This window comes from Mandrillus leucophaeus, unplaced genomic scaffold (genome assembly GCF_000951045.1).
Source record: "Mandrillus leucophaeus isolate KB7577 unplaced genomic scaffold, Mleu.le_1.0 Scaffold484, whole genome shotgun sequence".
Lineage (NCBI taxonomy): Eukaryota > Metazoa > Chordata > Mammalia > Primates > Cercopithecidae > Mandrillus > Mandrillus leucophaeus.
Window position 1 is genome coordinate 2,468,771 of NW_012105187.1, and position 16,096 is coordinate 2,484,866.

At 38.1% G+C, this 16,096-nt stretch overlaps 1 protein-coding gene across 2 annotated transcripts in view; it reads right to left on the bottom strand.

Annotated features, from left to right (window-relative positions):
- The window catches only part of EDEM3 (ER degradation enhancer, mannosidase alpha-like 3), a 68,201-nt gene extending 55,486 nt beyond the window's left edge, over nucleotides 1–12,715 (bottom strand). For both annotated transcript variants that reach the window (XM_011995360.1, XM_011995359.1), the window contains exons 1-2: nucleotides 12,297–12,715; nucleotides 7,339–7,384 (exon numbers count right to left, since the gene is read on the bottom strand). In XM_011995360.1, coding sequence (XP_011850750.1) covers nucleotides 7,339–7,384; nucleotides 12,297–12,454 — 204 coding nt within the window. In that variant the 5' untranslated portion in view covers nucleotides 12,455–12,715. The remainder of the gene's footprint in view (nucleotides 1–7,338; nucleotides 7,385–12,296) is intronic.
- Between the last annotated feature and the right edge of the window lie 3,381 nt (nucleotides 12,716–16,096).

The following is a 16,096-nucleotide window of genomic DNA, read 5'->3' on the forward strand; positions in this document are numbered from 1 at the left end:
GCTCTGCAATAATCCATTCCTGAGTAGAGGATTCTAGGCAACACGTTTTGATATCATCAGAATCTACATACAGCTACTAAATTCTGAGTTCAATACCATATAATTTTAACATTATATATAATTTCTCAGCATAAATTCCTAATTACTTTTTTTTTTTGGAAACGGAGTCTCATTCTTTCACCCAGGCTGGAGCGTGGTGGTGCAATCTCAGCTCACTGCAACCTCTGCCTCCTGGGTTCAACAATTCTCTTGCCTCAGCCTCAAGAGTAGCTGGGATTACAGGTGTGTGCCACCACACCCGGCTAATTTTGTCTTTTTGAAGAGATGGGGCTTCACCATGTTGGCCAGGCTGGTTTTGAACTCCTGACCTCAGGTGATCCACCTGCCTCGGCCTCCCAAAGTGTTGGGATTACAGACGTGAGCCACCATGCCCAACTCCCAATTACTTTTACATGTGTCTTTTCATGTGTCAGACTCCTGACTACTCTTTTATGTGTCAATTCCAACAGAACTGATTTCTCAGAATGTACATTTTTATTGCTTTATAGTTTTATATTTAACACATATAAACAACAGTTAGAAGAAATACAAAAATGTTTTAAAGTTCCTAATGCATTTTGAAAGAATCTTTGTAAAACATCATTCAAATGTTAATTAGGTTGTAAATAGTTCCTTACTATTTTAAACACTGCATAGAAAACTTCATACTGCTGTTTTTTAGTGTTTTGTAACAGACACACACACACTGTCTGAAATTAATATAAATTCAAACTCTAAATTAAATATGAAGTTCAATTCCTGAAATTAATCTAGGTAATAAAAATATTAATAGCAACTGCAACCCAGAATAATCAAATAAGGGAGTTTCAAATCAGGTGTAAAAATACTCTGTCTCTTTGTTTCAAGATTAAGAATAAAAATACAACCACACCTTTTTCTTTGGGTTAACCACAAAGCAAACTACAGACAGTTTGCACAAATTCAGAGCAATGCATACGTGGCAAATTAACAGCCTTATCGAGCTTCAAACATCCTGGCTTTTTGAGGCACGGTAATACCTCCTCTCTCTTCACAGTTTATTGTTGAGGGACAAGTAATTCATATTGGTATGACTCAGAGCCATGAGAAACATTTAATAATTATTACTCAGAAATAAAACTCAGATGATAAAAGAGTCCTATATAAATTAAGTAGAACATGTGCCTAGCTGAAAGCAAAGAGCAAAAATAAAATAAAATAAAACAAATCATAATAGACCCTCTATATCAGACTCTAAATTTACTAGGGCTTTGAGGTAACAGACTTCTGCTCTAAAACACTCAAGTCAAAACAGCATCAAAAATTGACTCTTTGCTCCTAGATCTGGTAACTTCAGCAATTTTAAAAAAGAACAACAAAGCTGAAAGACTTAAACTGCCTGAGTTCAGGACCCACTATAAAACTACAATAATCAGGACAATGTGATATTTGTATAAGGGTAGACAGATCAACAAAACAAAATACACAGTCTAGAAACACACCCATGTATGTATGATACACCAATTTTTTTACACATATGTCAAAATAATTCAGTAGGGAAAGGATATTCTTTTCAACAAATGGTGCTGGAATAACTAGATAGCCACATTAAAAATACATATATAAATCCACCTTTACCTCACATCATATACAAAAATTAACTCAAAATCGGTTATAGATCTAATGAACAAGCTAAAATTATAGAACATCTGGGGGAAAAAAAAAAAAACAAGAAAAAAATTTGTGACTTTGGGCTAGGCAAATATTTTTTAGGTAGGCTATAAAAGGCATGAATCGTAAAAGAAAAATAATAAACTGGACTTGATCATAATTTAAAATATTTGTTTCAAAAGTTCCTGTTTAGAAAATCAGAATGTAAAGCACAGACTAGGAGAAAACATATCTAAAGCATATATTTGCTAAGTGACTAATATCCAGAACATATTAACTTTTATAACTCAGTAATAACAGAACAAATGACCTGATTTTAAAGTGGACACAAGATCTAAACAGATTCTTCATATATATATATATATATATATATATGAATAGCAAATAAGCACATGGGAAAATTTTCAACATCATTAATCACCAGGAAAAATCAAATTAAAATCACAATGAACTACCACTATACACCCAACAGAATGGCTGAAATTAGTAAGACTGGAAATACCAAGTGGAAGGACACAGAATAATTAAAACTCATACACTGCTGGTGGGAAATGCAAAATATTATAGCCATTTTAGAAAAGACTGGCATTTCTTATTAAGTTAAACTTACACTTGCCATATGACCTAGTAATCCTATTCCTAGGTGGGAAATATATGAAAATGTATGCCCAAATAAAAACTTGCACTCACAGGTTGACAGCAGCTTTATTAATACAGTAACAGCCAAAGACCAAAAATAAGTCAAATACTCATCAAACGGTGAATAGATAAAGAAATTGTGTTCTATCAAATCAACTAATACTACTGGGCAATAAATAGGAATTACAATATATCTCCAACATTGTGTTCTACCAAATCAACTAACACTACTGAGCAATAAATAGGAATTACAATATATCTCCAACAACATGAATAAATCTCAAAAGCATCACACTAAATGAAAAAGTAAATCAAAAGACTATGTACTGTATGATGCCATTTATATGAAATCCTAGAAAGAGAAAGCTATAGTGACAAAACACAAATCAAGGTTGCTAGGGGTCAGAGGTGGGGAGAAGGAATTTATTGCAAATAACTTTGAGTTAAATTTTTGGGGTGATGAAAATGTTCTGTATCATGATTGTGATGGTGGTTAAACGATTGTATACAATTGTCAAAACAGAATTGTGCACTTAATTTGAAATTTTATTGTCTGTAAATTATACCTAAAAAAGATGAATTAGCGGAACAATCTGGTTCTACTGAAAATTCTATGCAGAGTATCAGCATGATTACAAAATGTTTTGAGAGGATACTATAGAATTTCTTGTGTAATTTTGGTAGGGTTTTAGGATGTTCTGAAAGCAAAGGCCAAGGAACAATGAGATGATAGTCCCATAATAGTCTACACAAAAAGAGGTAAATATAAATTTACAGCTCCCTTACTACCATTAGTACCATGCCTAAAATACTTTGTTTACAGAATTACTGTTTTTGATGACTGAACCATTAAAGAGAAACACTAAGTACAGAGTTTCAGATGGGGAGGATGAAAAAATTTCTGGAGATGAATGCACAACAGTGTGAATACCCTTAATGCCACAAAACTGTAAACTTAAATGGTTAAAATGGTAAATTTCATATTATGTATATTTTACGACAATAAAATTTTTTTAATACATTGGGGAGTAGGGGAGAGGCACTCCAAAACAAAGTACATAAATCTAGAAATGCACAGGAAGTTCATTTTAAAAGTTTCCTTGGTTTGATTAATAAAGACTATTCTACTGCTGCTTTCACAAAATCAAGTTTAATAGTGGTTATGAGGTCTGATTCTACTAAAGGAAATTGTGCTTACCAACTCTTTCCAAGCTTATTTTTAACGTTTAGAGCTCTTACCAGAATATAGTTTTTGCTTATAACAGTTTGAGTTGTCTAACATAGACGGGAAAAACACTGGGAGCTCCAAAAAGGTTCTACATTTGGATGGCCCAAATACGTGTCATTTTGTCATCTAAATTAATCTGTAAACTAAACTGAACACAAATACTCAAAACATGCTAATAGAAGCCCTCAAGTGACTGTGGCCTGAGGTTAAATAAGGTCACACAAGAACTGCTAAGGTAAACATCAAATTCATGTTATTCGGGAAAAGAGAAAGCCATCTGTACAATTCACTGTGGGTAAACTGCAGCCTGACTGGGGCTAGAGATTGTCAAATGTAGTCGTTATACTACTAATAGTTATGCCAGTAAGTGATAAAAATCCAAAAATCCCTAGATTTCAGTCCAGAGATGGCAGAGATGTGGTAATCTACCTAAAGCTAGCAGGACATTTTTATTAAGAAATAGCATTAATAGAAACTTCTATTGCATTAATAGAAAAAGTAAGTTCAAAGGGTACATGCCAAGAACAGGAAAGAACGTGTGTGCTTTAAGCAAGTTCTATGTACTATCTGGAGAACGAGTTCTGAGTTACAGGCTAAGTGGATTTTAGCAGGGCAATTTCAATTTAGGCAGGAAATAAGTAATAATAATAGTAGTAGTCGTTATCAGTAGCAGTAGTAAATTCTTACATCATGCTTCCTATTTGCCAGACACTAGTTCTAAGCACTTTCATTATATTAACTTGCTTAATCCTTCTAACAATATTGTGAGGCAGGCAAACCACTGTCTTCATTTTGCAGAGATGAAGAAACAGGCTCAGGAAGACTAGGTAACTTTCCCATTGTAACCCAGATGAGAGGTGGCAGAGCCATCTCAGGGTGTCCTGTTCCATGTCCAGAGTTCTTGCTCTTAATAATACTATATATTGCTTGTCTTCGGAAAACACCACTGCTTTCCTGGGAAGCAAGAAGGTTAAAGGAGTTGTTCTACTGTAGACCAGACTGGAGAGTAATATTAGAAAGAACTAGTGAGAAATGAGGAAAAACTTTCAACATTTATTAAAAGCCTGCCATGTACCAGGCATTTTACATTTTAGGATAGTAGGCAACTGACTATAAAAAAAGTAAATAGATTTACAGACCCTGAAATTCACCTTAAACTTGTATTTTTAATTAAGTTTATTATTTCTTTGAATTTAAAACACAAAGATATATCACAATGATCAAATGTAAAAAAAAAAAAAAAAACCACATTATTTTACTTCATCTTCACAAGAATTCAATTCAGTTCTTTCAAAAAAATTTACTAAGCATTTATGTACCAGGCACAAGACATATTAAAAAGGTGAATTTATCAAAAATTAAAGAAATTGGTTCCTGTTCTTTAAAAAAATATCTATAGTCTACAATAACTCTTTGCAATTATTCTCATTTTACATAGACAGACACTGCTCAGATGGGTTAAATAACCTGTTTATCAGATGGGTTAAATAACCTGTTTAGGGTCCAACCTGTAAATAGCTGAGACAGGATTCGAACTCAAGCCCTTCTAACTCTAAAACCTATACACTTTCACCCTACAGAAAGCTAAAAGTGTTTCTGAGTATAGGGACTGGAAAAAAATTTCCAACTGACTTCAAATAACAAATACAAGGCAACTGTATTCTCTTTAATATTTTAGAACTGTGTCATGTCAGTTGAGAACTTGAAAAGAGGAAGTGTAAATTCTAGATTAAATATTGGGTTACAGACCTCACACAGACTGAATATAGAACAAGTACACAGCAAGAGTCACACAAATTGTAAAATAATTAAACATTTTAAAATACATATTATAGTGGACAGGTATGGTCCACTGGAAATATAGAAGAGAATGTTACTTTCAGGAATTCCTAGTCTTTGAAGCTGAAATCCCTGTCTCTTAGATCTTGCAAGTAGTTAATTGTGCAGAAAGGTATTCAGTTAGGTCCTAACAGGCACAGGCCAGAAAGTCCTCTGAAAGCTGCCCTCAGTACCTGCACTGTCACAAACCTACTAAGTGTATTCTATAGTTAGAAAAAATGTATTGATATAACTTTCTGCCATTGATATAACTGTTCTACCTAAAAAGAACAAGATATTAAAGATACCATGCTTTACAAAGAGATGACCCTATTCACTGTGAGAAATTGAACTTATCCAGCTATACGTTATTTTATTAAGCTTTGGAACTGTATTCATGAGTATGCATTTATGAGACGGCTAAGGTCTGAGAGTATAGCATGAATCCACTTGGACATCTCAAAATCATTAGCCTAGATTTGTTAAATTATGCTTTGCCCAAACTGAGTTAACCAGGGATAAATGATTTTGAAAGAAATAAGGGTTGACATGTGGGTGACAAAAAAAAATTAATTAAAGAGAATGGGTGTAATGGCTCACGCCTGTAATCCCAACACTTTGGGAGGTCGAGGTAGGCAGATTACTTGAAGTAAAAAGTTCGAGACCAGCCTGACCAACATGGTGAAACCCCATCTCTACCAAAAATACAAAAATTAGCCAGACATGGTGGCACACACCTGTAATCCCAGCTACTAAGGAGGCTGAGGTAGGAGAATCGCTTGAACCTGGGAGGTGGTGGCTGCAGTGAGCTGAGATAGTGCCACCATACTCCTCAGCCTGGGTGACAGAGCGAGACTCCATCTCAAAAAAATAATAATAATAAATAAAGAACATTAAGGGAATGACTGAGGTCTTGAGAAATAAATTTGAAACTGTGTTTTTAATGTTGAAATATATCCAAAAAAATCATATTCTAAAAACATTTATTAAGAACTCAAAATGTGCTCTCTCCAAATTTACAATATAAAAGAGAAAGAGGATTGTCAAATATAAAACATGTTTTAAAACTAAAAATGCATAAACTACATATATTCAGATGTTCATAGATAACAATGATGTTGATGTATGAAGATACTTGGTTAATATATGATAAAAAATGGATTCACAGAATCAGTTGAAAAATATTTTAAGCAGAACTAAAGTTAGTCCTCTGCCAAACTCTCCCAACTACATTTTATAGGCTATAATCATAGAAGAAAATCTGCTGACATATTTTAAAATGTAAAAACAAGTTTATAAGGGATATTTGTCAGGATAACATGATTAAACTCTTTTCAAATTACAATTTATATGCAAAAAATTTTTTGAATTCCAAAATTTGCTAGCTATTTCATCTACATTATTGTGCAACAGATCTCCAGAACTTTTCATCTTGTAAAACTGAAACTGCTATTTAATCTTAAGTGAGCCCTAAAACAGTTTTAAATAATATGAATCAGGAAACTAGAAAGCAAAATATATTCAATGCAGAGTCCATGAGGATACAATTAGGACAGAGGCTAAGTAATAGTTTCTCTTTCAAGCAATGGTTTTCTTCAGTGTATAAATATTGTAAACTTTTTTTTAATTAAGAGAATAATTTCCCTTAAGACCAGTGATAACATCTTCTTCATGTATATATCCACACTATCTAGCTACATAAAGCACCCAATGAACACTGTTGAAGGCACCCAAGGAAGCTGTTTAAATAACAAAGTTTCATAATCTAATTTCAATTTATTCTTATCTGTTCAATAAACTGGTTCCCTAAAAACCACTACCAGAAAGACTATTTTTGTCCTGTTTTTTAAAAATTTCCTTCCAAAAAATGTAATTGTATTGTAGGTTTCAAAATTCCCAGTTGACTATGCTCACATAATAATCAACTCACATAAATGGTAGGTAAAGATAAGCTTCCTACTTACCATATAGTTACCATAAGCATGATCAAACATTTCCAGTACTTGATTCCTAATTTTAAAAGCAGAAATGGAAAAAAAAAAAAAAAAAGGTAAGTATATTCTATTTATTATCTTTCAAAAAGTTAATTCTTCCTCATAAAAACACATACCAATAAAAACAAAAGAAAAATTTAGGTAGAAAGGGACATAAACAGGGTCAGAAACTATAACAGTTAGCAGACAAGCTTTCATGAACTCACCACACAGAGCCAAACTTTAATGATTACTAGTAATTTATGTACAATTCATCTTGTAATTTTTCTTAAGAAAACTAATGAATGACAGATGCCATGATCAGAGAAGGAAATCTGATACAGAAAAACAATGACCTCTTAACACAATTATTTAACATATCTGTCTTGAAGGGAGGGATTTTGCTGGAGAGCCCTTAAAAAGAACCATTATTATTGCATTTATTGCTTCACCTATATGTTCTACTAAGAGAGAGGTACGCGGGTATGTAGCGACATGAAATAACAACACTTTATGAAGCCTCTGCCTTTGACTTACATTGAATAAAACCACTAATGCCTAGTTTAAGTACATATTAATATGCTTGTCACATTTTCAAAAGATGCTTTTTATGATGTGCTGTACTCTAAAAAACTGTCAAAAATCAAATAAATAGTATTCACTTCAAAAATGAGAAAACTAATGCTCAAAAAGAGATTTGTGTGTTTTGGTGAATTCTGTTTCACAAAATCTCCAAAACGGTTGTTTAAAATGGAGATGTCTGATCACTACACCAGAATTTTACTAAATCAAAACCTGTAAGGTTGCGACTGAGGAAGTAGCCTTTCAATTAAGCACTCTCAAGTTCAGGGACTTGAGGACTATAGGAAAAAGTACAAGTTAATGGTATGACTAGACAAGGTCAAATAATTAGCAAAGGAAAAACAGCTTAACAATCTTTTATTAACTTTTCCTTTTTCGTTTTTTTGAGACAGGGTCTCACTCTGTCACCCAGGCTAGAGTGCAGTGGCACGATCTCAGCTCACTGCAACCTCCACCTCCCAGGTTCAAGCGATTTCCTGCCTCAGTCTCCCGAGTACCTGCGATTACAGGCATCCACCACCATGCCTGGCTAATTTTTGCATTTTCAGTAGAGACAGGGTTTTACCATGTTGGTCAGGCTGGTCTTGAACTCCTGACCTCAGGTGATCCACCCGCCTCAGCCTCCCAAAGTGCTGGGATTACAGGTGTGAGTCACCATGCCCAGCCTATTAACTTTTCTTTTACCAAAGTTCCAGTCACTGATAGCAAGAATTGAAAAAAGTGTTAAAGAAATTGCTGACTATATTTTTATTTGCCTCCTGTTATACTGCAATCGTCATTTTTAAAACTATAGTCACGGATGATGAAATACTGGTAATAATAGAGCTAGCAAACAGAAAAGACCTCAGTTTCAGATCCTGACTATGGCGACCAGCAAAATCAAGTACACTCAAACTTGTGAAGTAAACAAATTAAGTCCTGACAACTTTTTATGAATAATAACCATTTAAAAACACTTCATTATTTAAAAAAAGACCTTACCACCACTTTGCTAAAGCACCTATTCTTTATAAGTTTTTATATATATATATATTTATATATACACATAATTTTTATATTTGTGGTTTACAGCTCTGAACTCTTATCCTGTCCTAAGCAGGAAAAAAAAAAGAGCTTAAAATATCCCTTTCAGGAACTCATATCAATGAATGGAAGATGGAAGTTCTTTTTTTTTCTTCCCTGAAATGGAATATAAGATTACCACCAAGAAGTAGAAATTCCTATAATTGGCAATGATAGTGCCTAGACATGTGTATTACAAATGACATAAGCTTTAACTTGCTAACTCAACTTTACAAGCATTCAACTTTCAAGATTATGAGTAAATCACGATTGCATACAAGCAAAACACACTATTTTCCAATCCTTACATTTATGCAGCATATGATGAGCCAATTTCAGAACACATATTTCAAAGTGGAGCTATTTAATATCGTTGCTCTCTCTGACTTACACATAGAAGACTAACGAAGTTAAATACAGAATGGTATAATGATTACTATATTGAACAGAAAAAAAAGTTTCCATAAGGTTTTATCCATTCGAAAACTGGATTAAAATGTATTGGAAATCAGACCCAGTTCAAAAATTACATCACTCTTAATTTCTGTAAGTCGGCTTTTTCTTTTTCTTTTTCTTTTTTTTTTTTTTTGAGATGGAGTTTTACTCTTGTTGCCTGGGCTGGAGTGCAATGGCACGATCTCAGCTCACTGCAACCTTCACCTCCGGGTTCAAGCCATTCTTCCTGCCTCAGTCTCCCGAGTAGCTGGGATTACAGGCATGCGCCACCACGCCTAGCTAATTTTGTATTTTTAGTAGAGAAGGGGGTTCTCCATGTTGGTCAGGCTGGTCTTGAACTCCTGACCTCAGGTGATTCGCCCACCTCAGCCTCCCAAAGTGCTAGGATTACAGGCCTGAGCCACGGCGCCAGGCCAAGTTGTCTTTTTCTAAAGTTGCATCTCCTGCCCACGTGCTATAGAAACTGGATTGTTTTCTACTTCACTTTTTAATGAAAACACAACATTAACAAAATATCCTGTTGTAAAATTTTAAAAACAAAACCAAAAAGCTTATTCCATGAAGGATAAGACTACATATAACCAGTTAAGTAATTCCACAAAGTATAAGTTATTGAGCAACTGCTTACTATTCATGACAATTCCAGTCTTTTACCATCTGTTTGGTTTGTTGGGGGGGGGGGGCGTGAAGGGAAAGGGGTGGGGTATTTTCTGCTGTTTATCATGAATCATTATTTGGGCTTTAAAAAAATGCACAGGTAAACCTAATGAATCAAAGTTCAGTTTTCTGAAAATTCCCAGAGGAGAAAGCAGTCATGTAATTGTGTATTTGCCATGTATAGCTCTAGATTCTTACTCTACCCTTATTCAAGGGTAGAGCAATCTAACAAGCCTAAATAATTGTAATTTCACTGTCATAAATGATCTCAAAATTTGAGCTGAAATTTCAAGTCAATTTGGTTGAATTTTTCCAGTTAAAAACTAATTTTGGTCAAAAATGATTTATCCAATGACTCTTTTACAAATAAGTTTTTAATAAAAAATGGAGAAAGGATGGTGATGGTCACATAAGATTCTTGTGGTTCTTAACAGACTTGATACTTCTCTTCCAAGTCTAACGAATGTGCAACACACTGCAGAGAGCCTGGCTCTGGGAACAGAGAAGCCTGGGTTTGAATACTGGCACTACCAATTAGTAGCTCTGCGGCTGAACAAGTCAACCTTGGGTCTCAACTTCCTCATTTGCAAAATGTGGATCACATTCATTGGGAATTAGGAAGGAGTACAGAGATAACATATGTAAAGTGCTCACACAGTGAGGTATTTGGTAAAAGTTATCAATGATAATTAAATTCATAATGAGAGAAAATGTAAGATACTTATTAGAGTTTACAGGTAATTTTATTTTGATGGTTGATACTTCAACTTTTTTCCATCAAGTGATCTTTATTGCTATTTAGAAACGAACACAAGACCCTTTGCAATGATTTAAATGACGTACATAAAGTAAGACCTGATGGTTCCACCACCCTCCTTCGTTCCACTTTTTTCTGAGCTATTTTTTCTTTTTTAAAAAAACGTGGGATGGTACTATACATATTATTCTACAACTTGCATTTTTTTTTTGTCTTGGAAATATATTCTGGATAGGCTTCCAGTGACATACTTCCTTCTTCTTAATGTCTCAATATTATTCCATAATATGAACGTACCCTATTCAACCATTTCCTCCAAGGAACAGTTGTTCTTTCAAACTGCACTTCTTTTTTTTTTTTTTTTTTTTTCCGAGACGGAGTTTCGCTCTTCTTGCCCAGGCTGGATCTATCTCTGCATTAAGAGTGCTTTTATTTTCTTAGGGTAGATTCTCAGAAACAGAACTGATGAATCAGAGTATGCACAATGTAAATTTTAGGAGAGACTACCAATAAGTTAGCAGCAATGTACACTCTCACTAAGCCTTTTTCACTCCTGAACTAGCCAGAACTGTATTCCCGTGTTTTGTATTATATTTACTAATCTGATGGGCAAAACCCAGCTAGCTCCTTGTTTTAATCTGCATCTCTTACATTTATGGAGGTTGAGTAACTTTTCATGTTTACCACTTCCATTTCCTCTTCTGGCTTAACCGTTCATGCCTTTTGCCCATTTCCTACTGGTTCTTCGCTTTTCTCTTATTCATGTGTAGGACCTCGTGTATGTATTACTGACTCTGAATTAAATGGTGTAAATAGAATTGATAATTTTACGACACTTCCAAGACGGATAAAAACTACTGAATAGGTATACTTGAGACTTTTGAATAATTTCCCCCCATTCTATTCTATTATGAAAATACAGTGCAAGAAAACACTGCAAGGAAATAGTAAAATGTGTAAAGTTCAAGTTCCAATGAACGCCCCCTTTTCCGTAACAGGTGTAAACATCATTTCCTTAACTACTGTGAGATCAGCAACATTTTCCCAGCTGGAAGCTCCCTTGAGCGAGAAAGCTAACCATGCCTGGGTCAACAGGCAACCAACGCAGGACTCCAGCGCGCAGCGATGCGGGCTGTAGCCCCCTTCTCGGGCCACTGACATGGCAGCCGCGTTGACACACCGCGCCTGGCTTCAAGGAGCCTGCACATGTCACTGGCGGCCAGGGCGACAACCCGTCAGCTCCCCCCGAGGTCAGGTCGCGAGCGGCGGCTCCCACTTCCCCGGACCCTGTCCACCCCATTAGGGTTCTCGCGCGGCAACAGCCGTTCCAATCGCGACAGGAGAGGCCACTATACGCGACCGGGTCGCAATGACAGGCACCCCTCCCGTGGTCAGCCTCACCGAGAAACCCACCCCAGGCTGCCAGCACCCTTACCCAAGCTTCTGTTTCTCCTCCCTACTCATGGGCTCGGCCCCCACCGTCCACACGGATGTGGCCGACACCAGGCAGATCGCGGCCGTCGCCGCCACTAGGCTCCATGGCGCTCGCTGGGGGACCGGGGACCCACAGCCCCGGCCGCCGGCTTCGCTCATGGCCCCGCGGTCCCGCGCACGCGCAGCTGCTACGCCCGGCCGGTGAGACACATTGCGGGACGCCGGTGGCCAGGGGGCTGCTAGCCGTGCCGAGACGGGGCGGGATGCGGAGTAACACCGGCGGCCCCCGGCGCCGAACTCTTTCCCGAAGCCACCGAGCCGGTCCCCAGCGCCAGCGCTGCCACCGCCCTCCGCCCTCAGTATCCCGGAGCGCCTCCCCCAGCTTTCCGGTGTCGTAGTCTAGGAAACCGCCTCCCCAACGTTACTTCCGGGTAGGACCGAAGCCGTGGAGCCTCAGGACCAATGGAGACCGCATCGGAGAGGGGCTGTCTCCAGCGACTGGAGAGGGCATTGGCCAGGAGAAGTGAGACGTGGACAAAAGGCGGGACGGGGAAGGGATCTCTCGCTTCGACCCGCCTCCGACCCGCGGAGTTGCCCTCTGAGGACTACCAGTCCCAGTGTGCACTGCTTCCTCCCCGGCTCTCTCGCAAGCCGACTCGGAGCCGCGTCGCTCTCTTCTACCTAGAGTGGGCGCGCTGCACTCTGGGACGTGTGGTCCGCCGAGGTTACCGGTGGTTGCTGGGGTCCCACCTCCCCCTTTCCTCGGCGCCCTGCAGTCAGCCCTGCCTCGGTGGGCTGCTGAGTCTCAGGAAACCCGTCAACTGTTTATCTCTCTTCCTCAGAAAGCTGTTTCCCAGAGAGCTGGCTGAATGAGGCGCACTGCCCCCAAGTCAGTGCTGCTGCATGCGTTAGGGAATAGTGTTGGAGTAGTCGTCTACCCTCAGGGAAATTCCAAAACACAGTAACAGCAAAATGAATTGAGCTTTTGAAGGCATTGCTCTAAGGTTTTTACTCGCAATTATCTAATGCATTCTTCTCAAGTCTGATAGAGTAAGTACCACCATACCCCTTGTGCAGACGAGGAAACAGGCTTAGAAAGATTGGTTAACAAAAGCTCGTCACACTGCTGGATTAGAATCCAACCAGCCTCTGATTCGGAAGCCCTGGCATTTAACCACCGCGCAGTACTACAAGGATGAAGGAGCACGTGGGTCCTCGTACATGATTAATAATAGTTATCTAAAAAGCTCAATGTAAGGAGAACTGTGTGGGCTGCAAAGAAGGTTTAATGAAGGAGATTGGAACTTGCAATGAATTTTGATGACTGAGTCCCAGGTTAACTATTGGTAAAATGACATGTTGGTTCCTCTTGAAAAACCACATTGTTTTTCTAGTGTGATCATTCAATAGGTAGGTGCGGAGTTTAGGGGCTTGGATGCGATCTCCATGACCACAGTAAATTACTTACTTGTCCCTTCAGCAGCATTCAGCTGTCTTTCTGGAAACGTTTCTTCCTTGATTTTTATCACCTTACCTCTTACCTCTTAACCTCTTACCTCTTACCTCTTCTCTGACTGATCCATTTTCCTTCACTCTCTTGCTACTTTATATTAAAATACACGTGTTCCCTTAAGGTTTTCTTTTTGTCCTTTTTCTCTCTGTACTCTAATTATTCCTTGGTGATTTCTTCTCATAATGATTCAGCCAACATATCTCTGTGGTTGATTTCCAAATCAACATCTGTCCTGATCATTAGACCCACATTTCCACCTCCCTAATAGAAATGTCCTAACGTCTGGCCCAGGGGTAGCTCAAACGTAAGATGTTTTGTGATTCATATTAATGCATCGGAATCATTGTCAACTCATCTTTATCCTTCGTGGTCCGTGTGCATTCAGTTACCAAATTATATAGATTTTACCTCTTCTATCTTTCAGATTATTACCTTTCTTTCTATTCCCACTTCTGCTCCGTTCAAGCGTCCATTACCTCTCTCCTAAACTATTGCACTGGCTCAATAAATGTTGAATATACTTGTTTCCTTATTCCTTCAGTTTTCTTACCTGTAAAGTGGGAAAAATGTAGTCCTTTTATCCAGCAGTCCCCAACTTTTTTGGCACCGGGACCACTTTCATGGAAGACAATTTTTCCACAGGGCGGGAGAGACACCATTCCATCTCAGATCATCAGGCATTGGATTCTCATAAGGAGCGTGCAACCTACATCCCTGTCTAGTTCACAATAGGGTTCATGCTCCTATGAGGCTCTAATGCAGTTGATCTGACAGGAGGTGGGGCTCAGGTGGTAATGCTTGCTCACCTGCTGCTCCTGAGAGGCAACTGACTGGTACCAATCCACTACCCCAGGCTTGGGGAGCCCTGCTTTTATCTACTAACATGGATGCTGTGAAAACACATGAAGTCATTTCTGTACAATATTTAATATCCTTTGTTTTTTTTTTAAATGGATCTCCAATCCTACATTGGTTCCATCCTAGTCCTCTTTGGCAGCCTTAATGATGAAGTTACCGATGATCTCCCTGCTACCCTACTCTCCTCTATACATGGCTGTCAGAACTGGTATTCAGGAACATCTGCAAACCCTCTGAACACCTTCTTTCTTCCTTCTAGTCTGCCCTGCCCTCAAATCCTGTATGATAACTAAATAATTCCTATCCTGTATCCTTTCCATGCCTTTACTCATACCATCTCCTGTGCTACCCCATCATCTTTGTACAACACTCACCACCTGTTAAGGCTGGGCTCAGATTCTGTCTCCACAAAACCCTTCCAGAACCTTCTAGTTAGCAAAAAGTTATCCTCTCTCTATGCCTCCATTGTATTCTGTGTCTTCGTTATTGTGTTTTTCACAGTCTGCATACCCACTACATTTTGGCCACATGAAAAGTATTGATTTTAGCTTATTTGTAGGTTGTCTTCGTCTGTTTTCTGTTGCTATAATGGAATACTTGAGACTGGGTAATTTATAAAGAAAAGTAATTTGTTTCTTACGATTCTGGACTGGGAAATCCAAAAACCTGGCACCGGCATGTGGTTGGTTTCTGATGAGTGCCTCACGCTGCATCATGACATGGTGGAAAAGCAGGCACGTGTGAAAGAGGTGAAACACGAGGGGCAGCCTCTCTGCATAACAACCCATTCTGGCAGTAACTAATCCAGTCCTGAGAGAATAAGAACCCACTCTAGCAAGAAGTAACCCAGACCGGAGAGAGCAGCATTAATCACCTAATCACCTCTTAAAGGCCCCATCTCCCCAGATCACTATACCAGGGACCAGATTTCCAACACAGAAATTCTGGGGGACACACTCAAACTATAGCATAAGGATATTCTGAAACACCTGGCACCGTGCCTCTCCTGCTGTAGATGCTCAATAAATGTTTAACATACTTGTTTCTGTATTCCTTCAGTTTCCTTATCTAAAAAGTGGGAATATATAGTCCTTTTATCTACTTACATAGATGCTATGAAAACACATGAGGTCACTTCTGTACAATATTTAATATTATCCTTTCTTTGGACGGATCTGCAATCCAACGTTGGTTCCATCCTGGATCCTCTTTGGCAGCGTTGGTGATGAAGTTAGCTAAATAAATACCTGTGAGTTGGTCTTGGCTCTTGCATAGAGAACATTACAAACTAAAGGTCAACACCAATCATACGGTATTTGAAAACTAAGAACAAATAAAACAGAAAAATAGTGACATTCAGTTATATGGAAATGTAGTCAAGTCAATAATTTGAAGTGGATTATTGGCAATAACACAGTTTTCTTTACCTT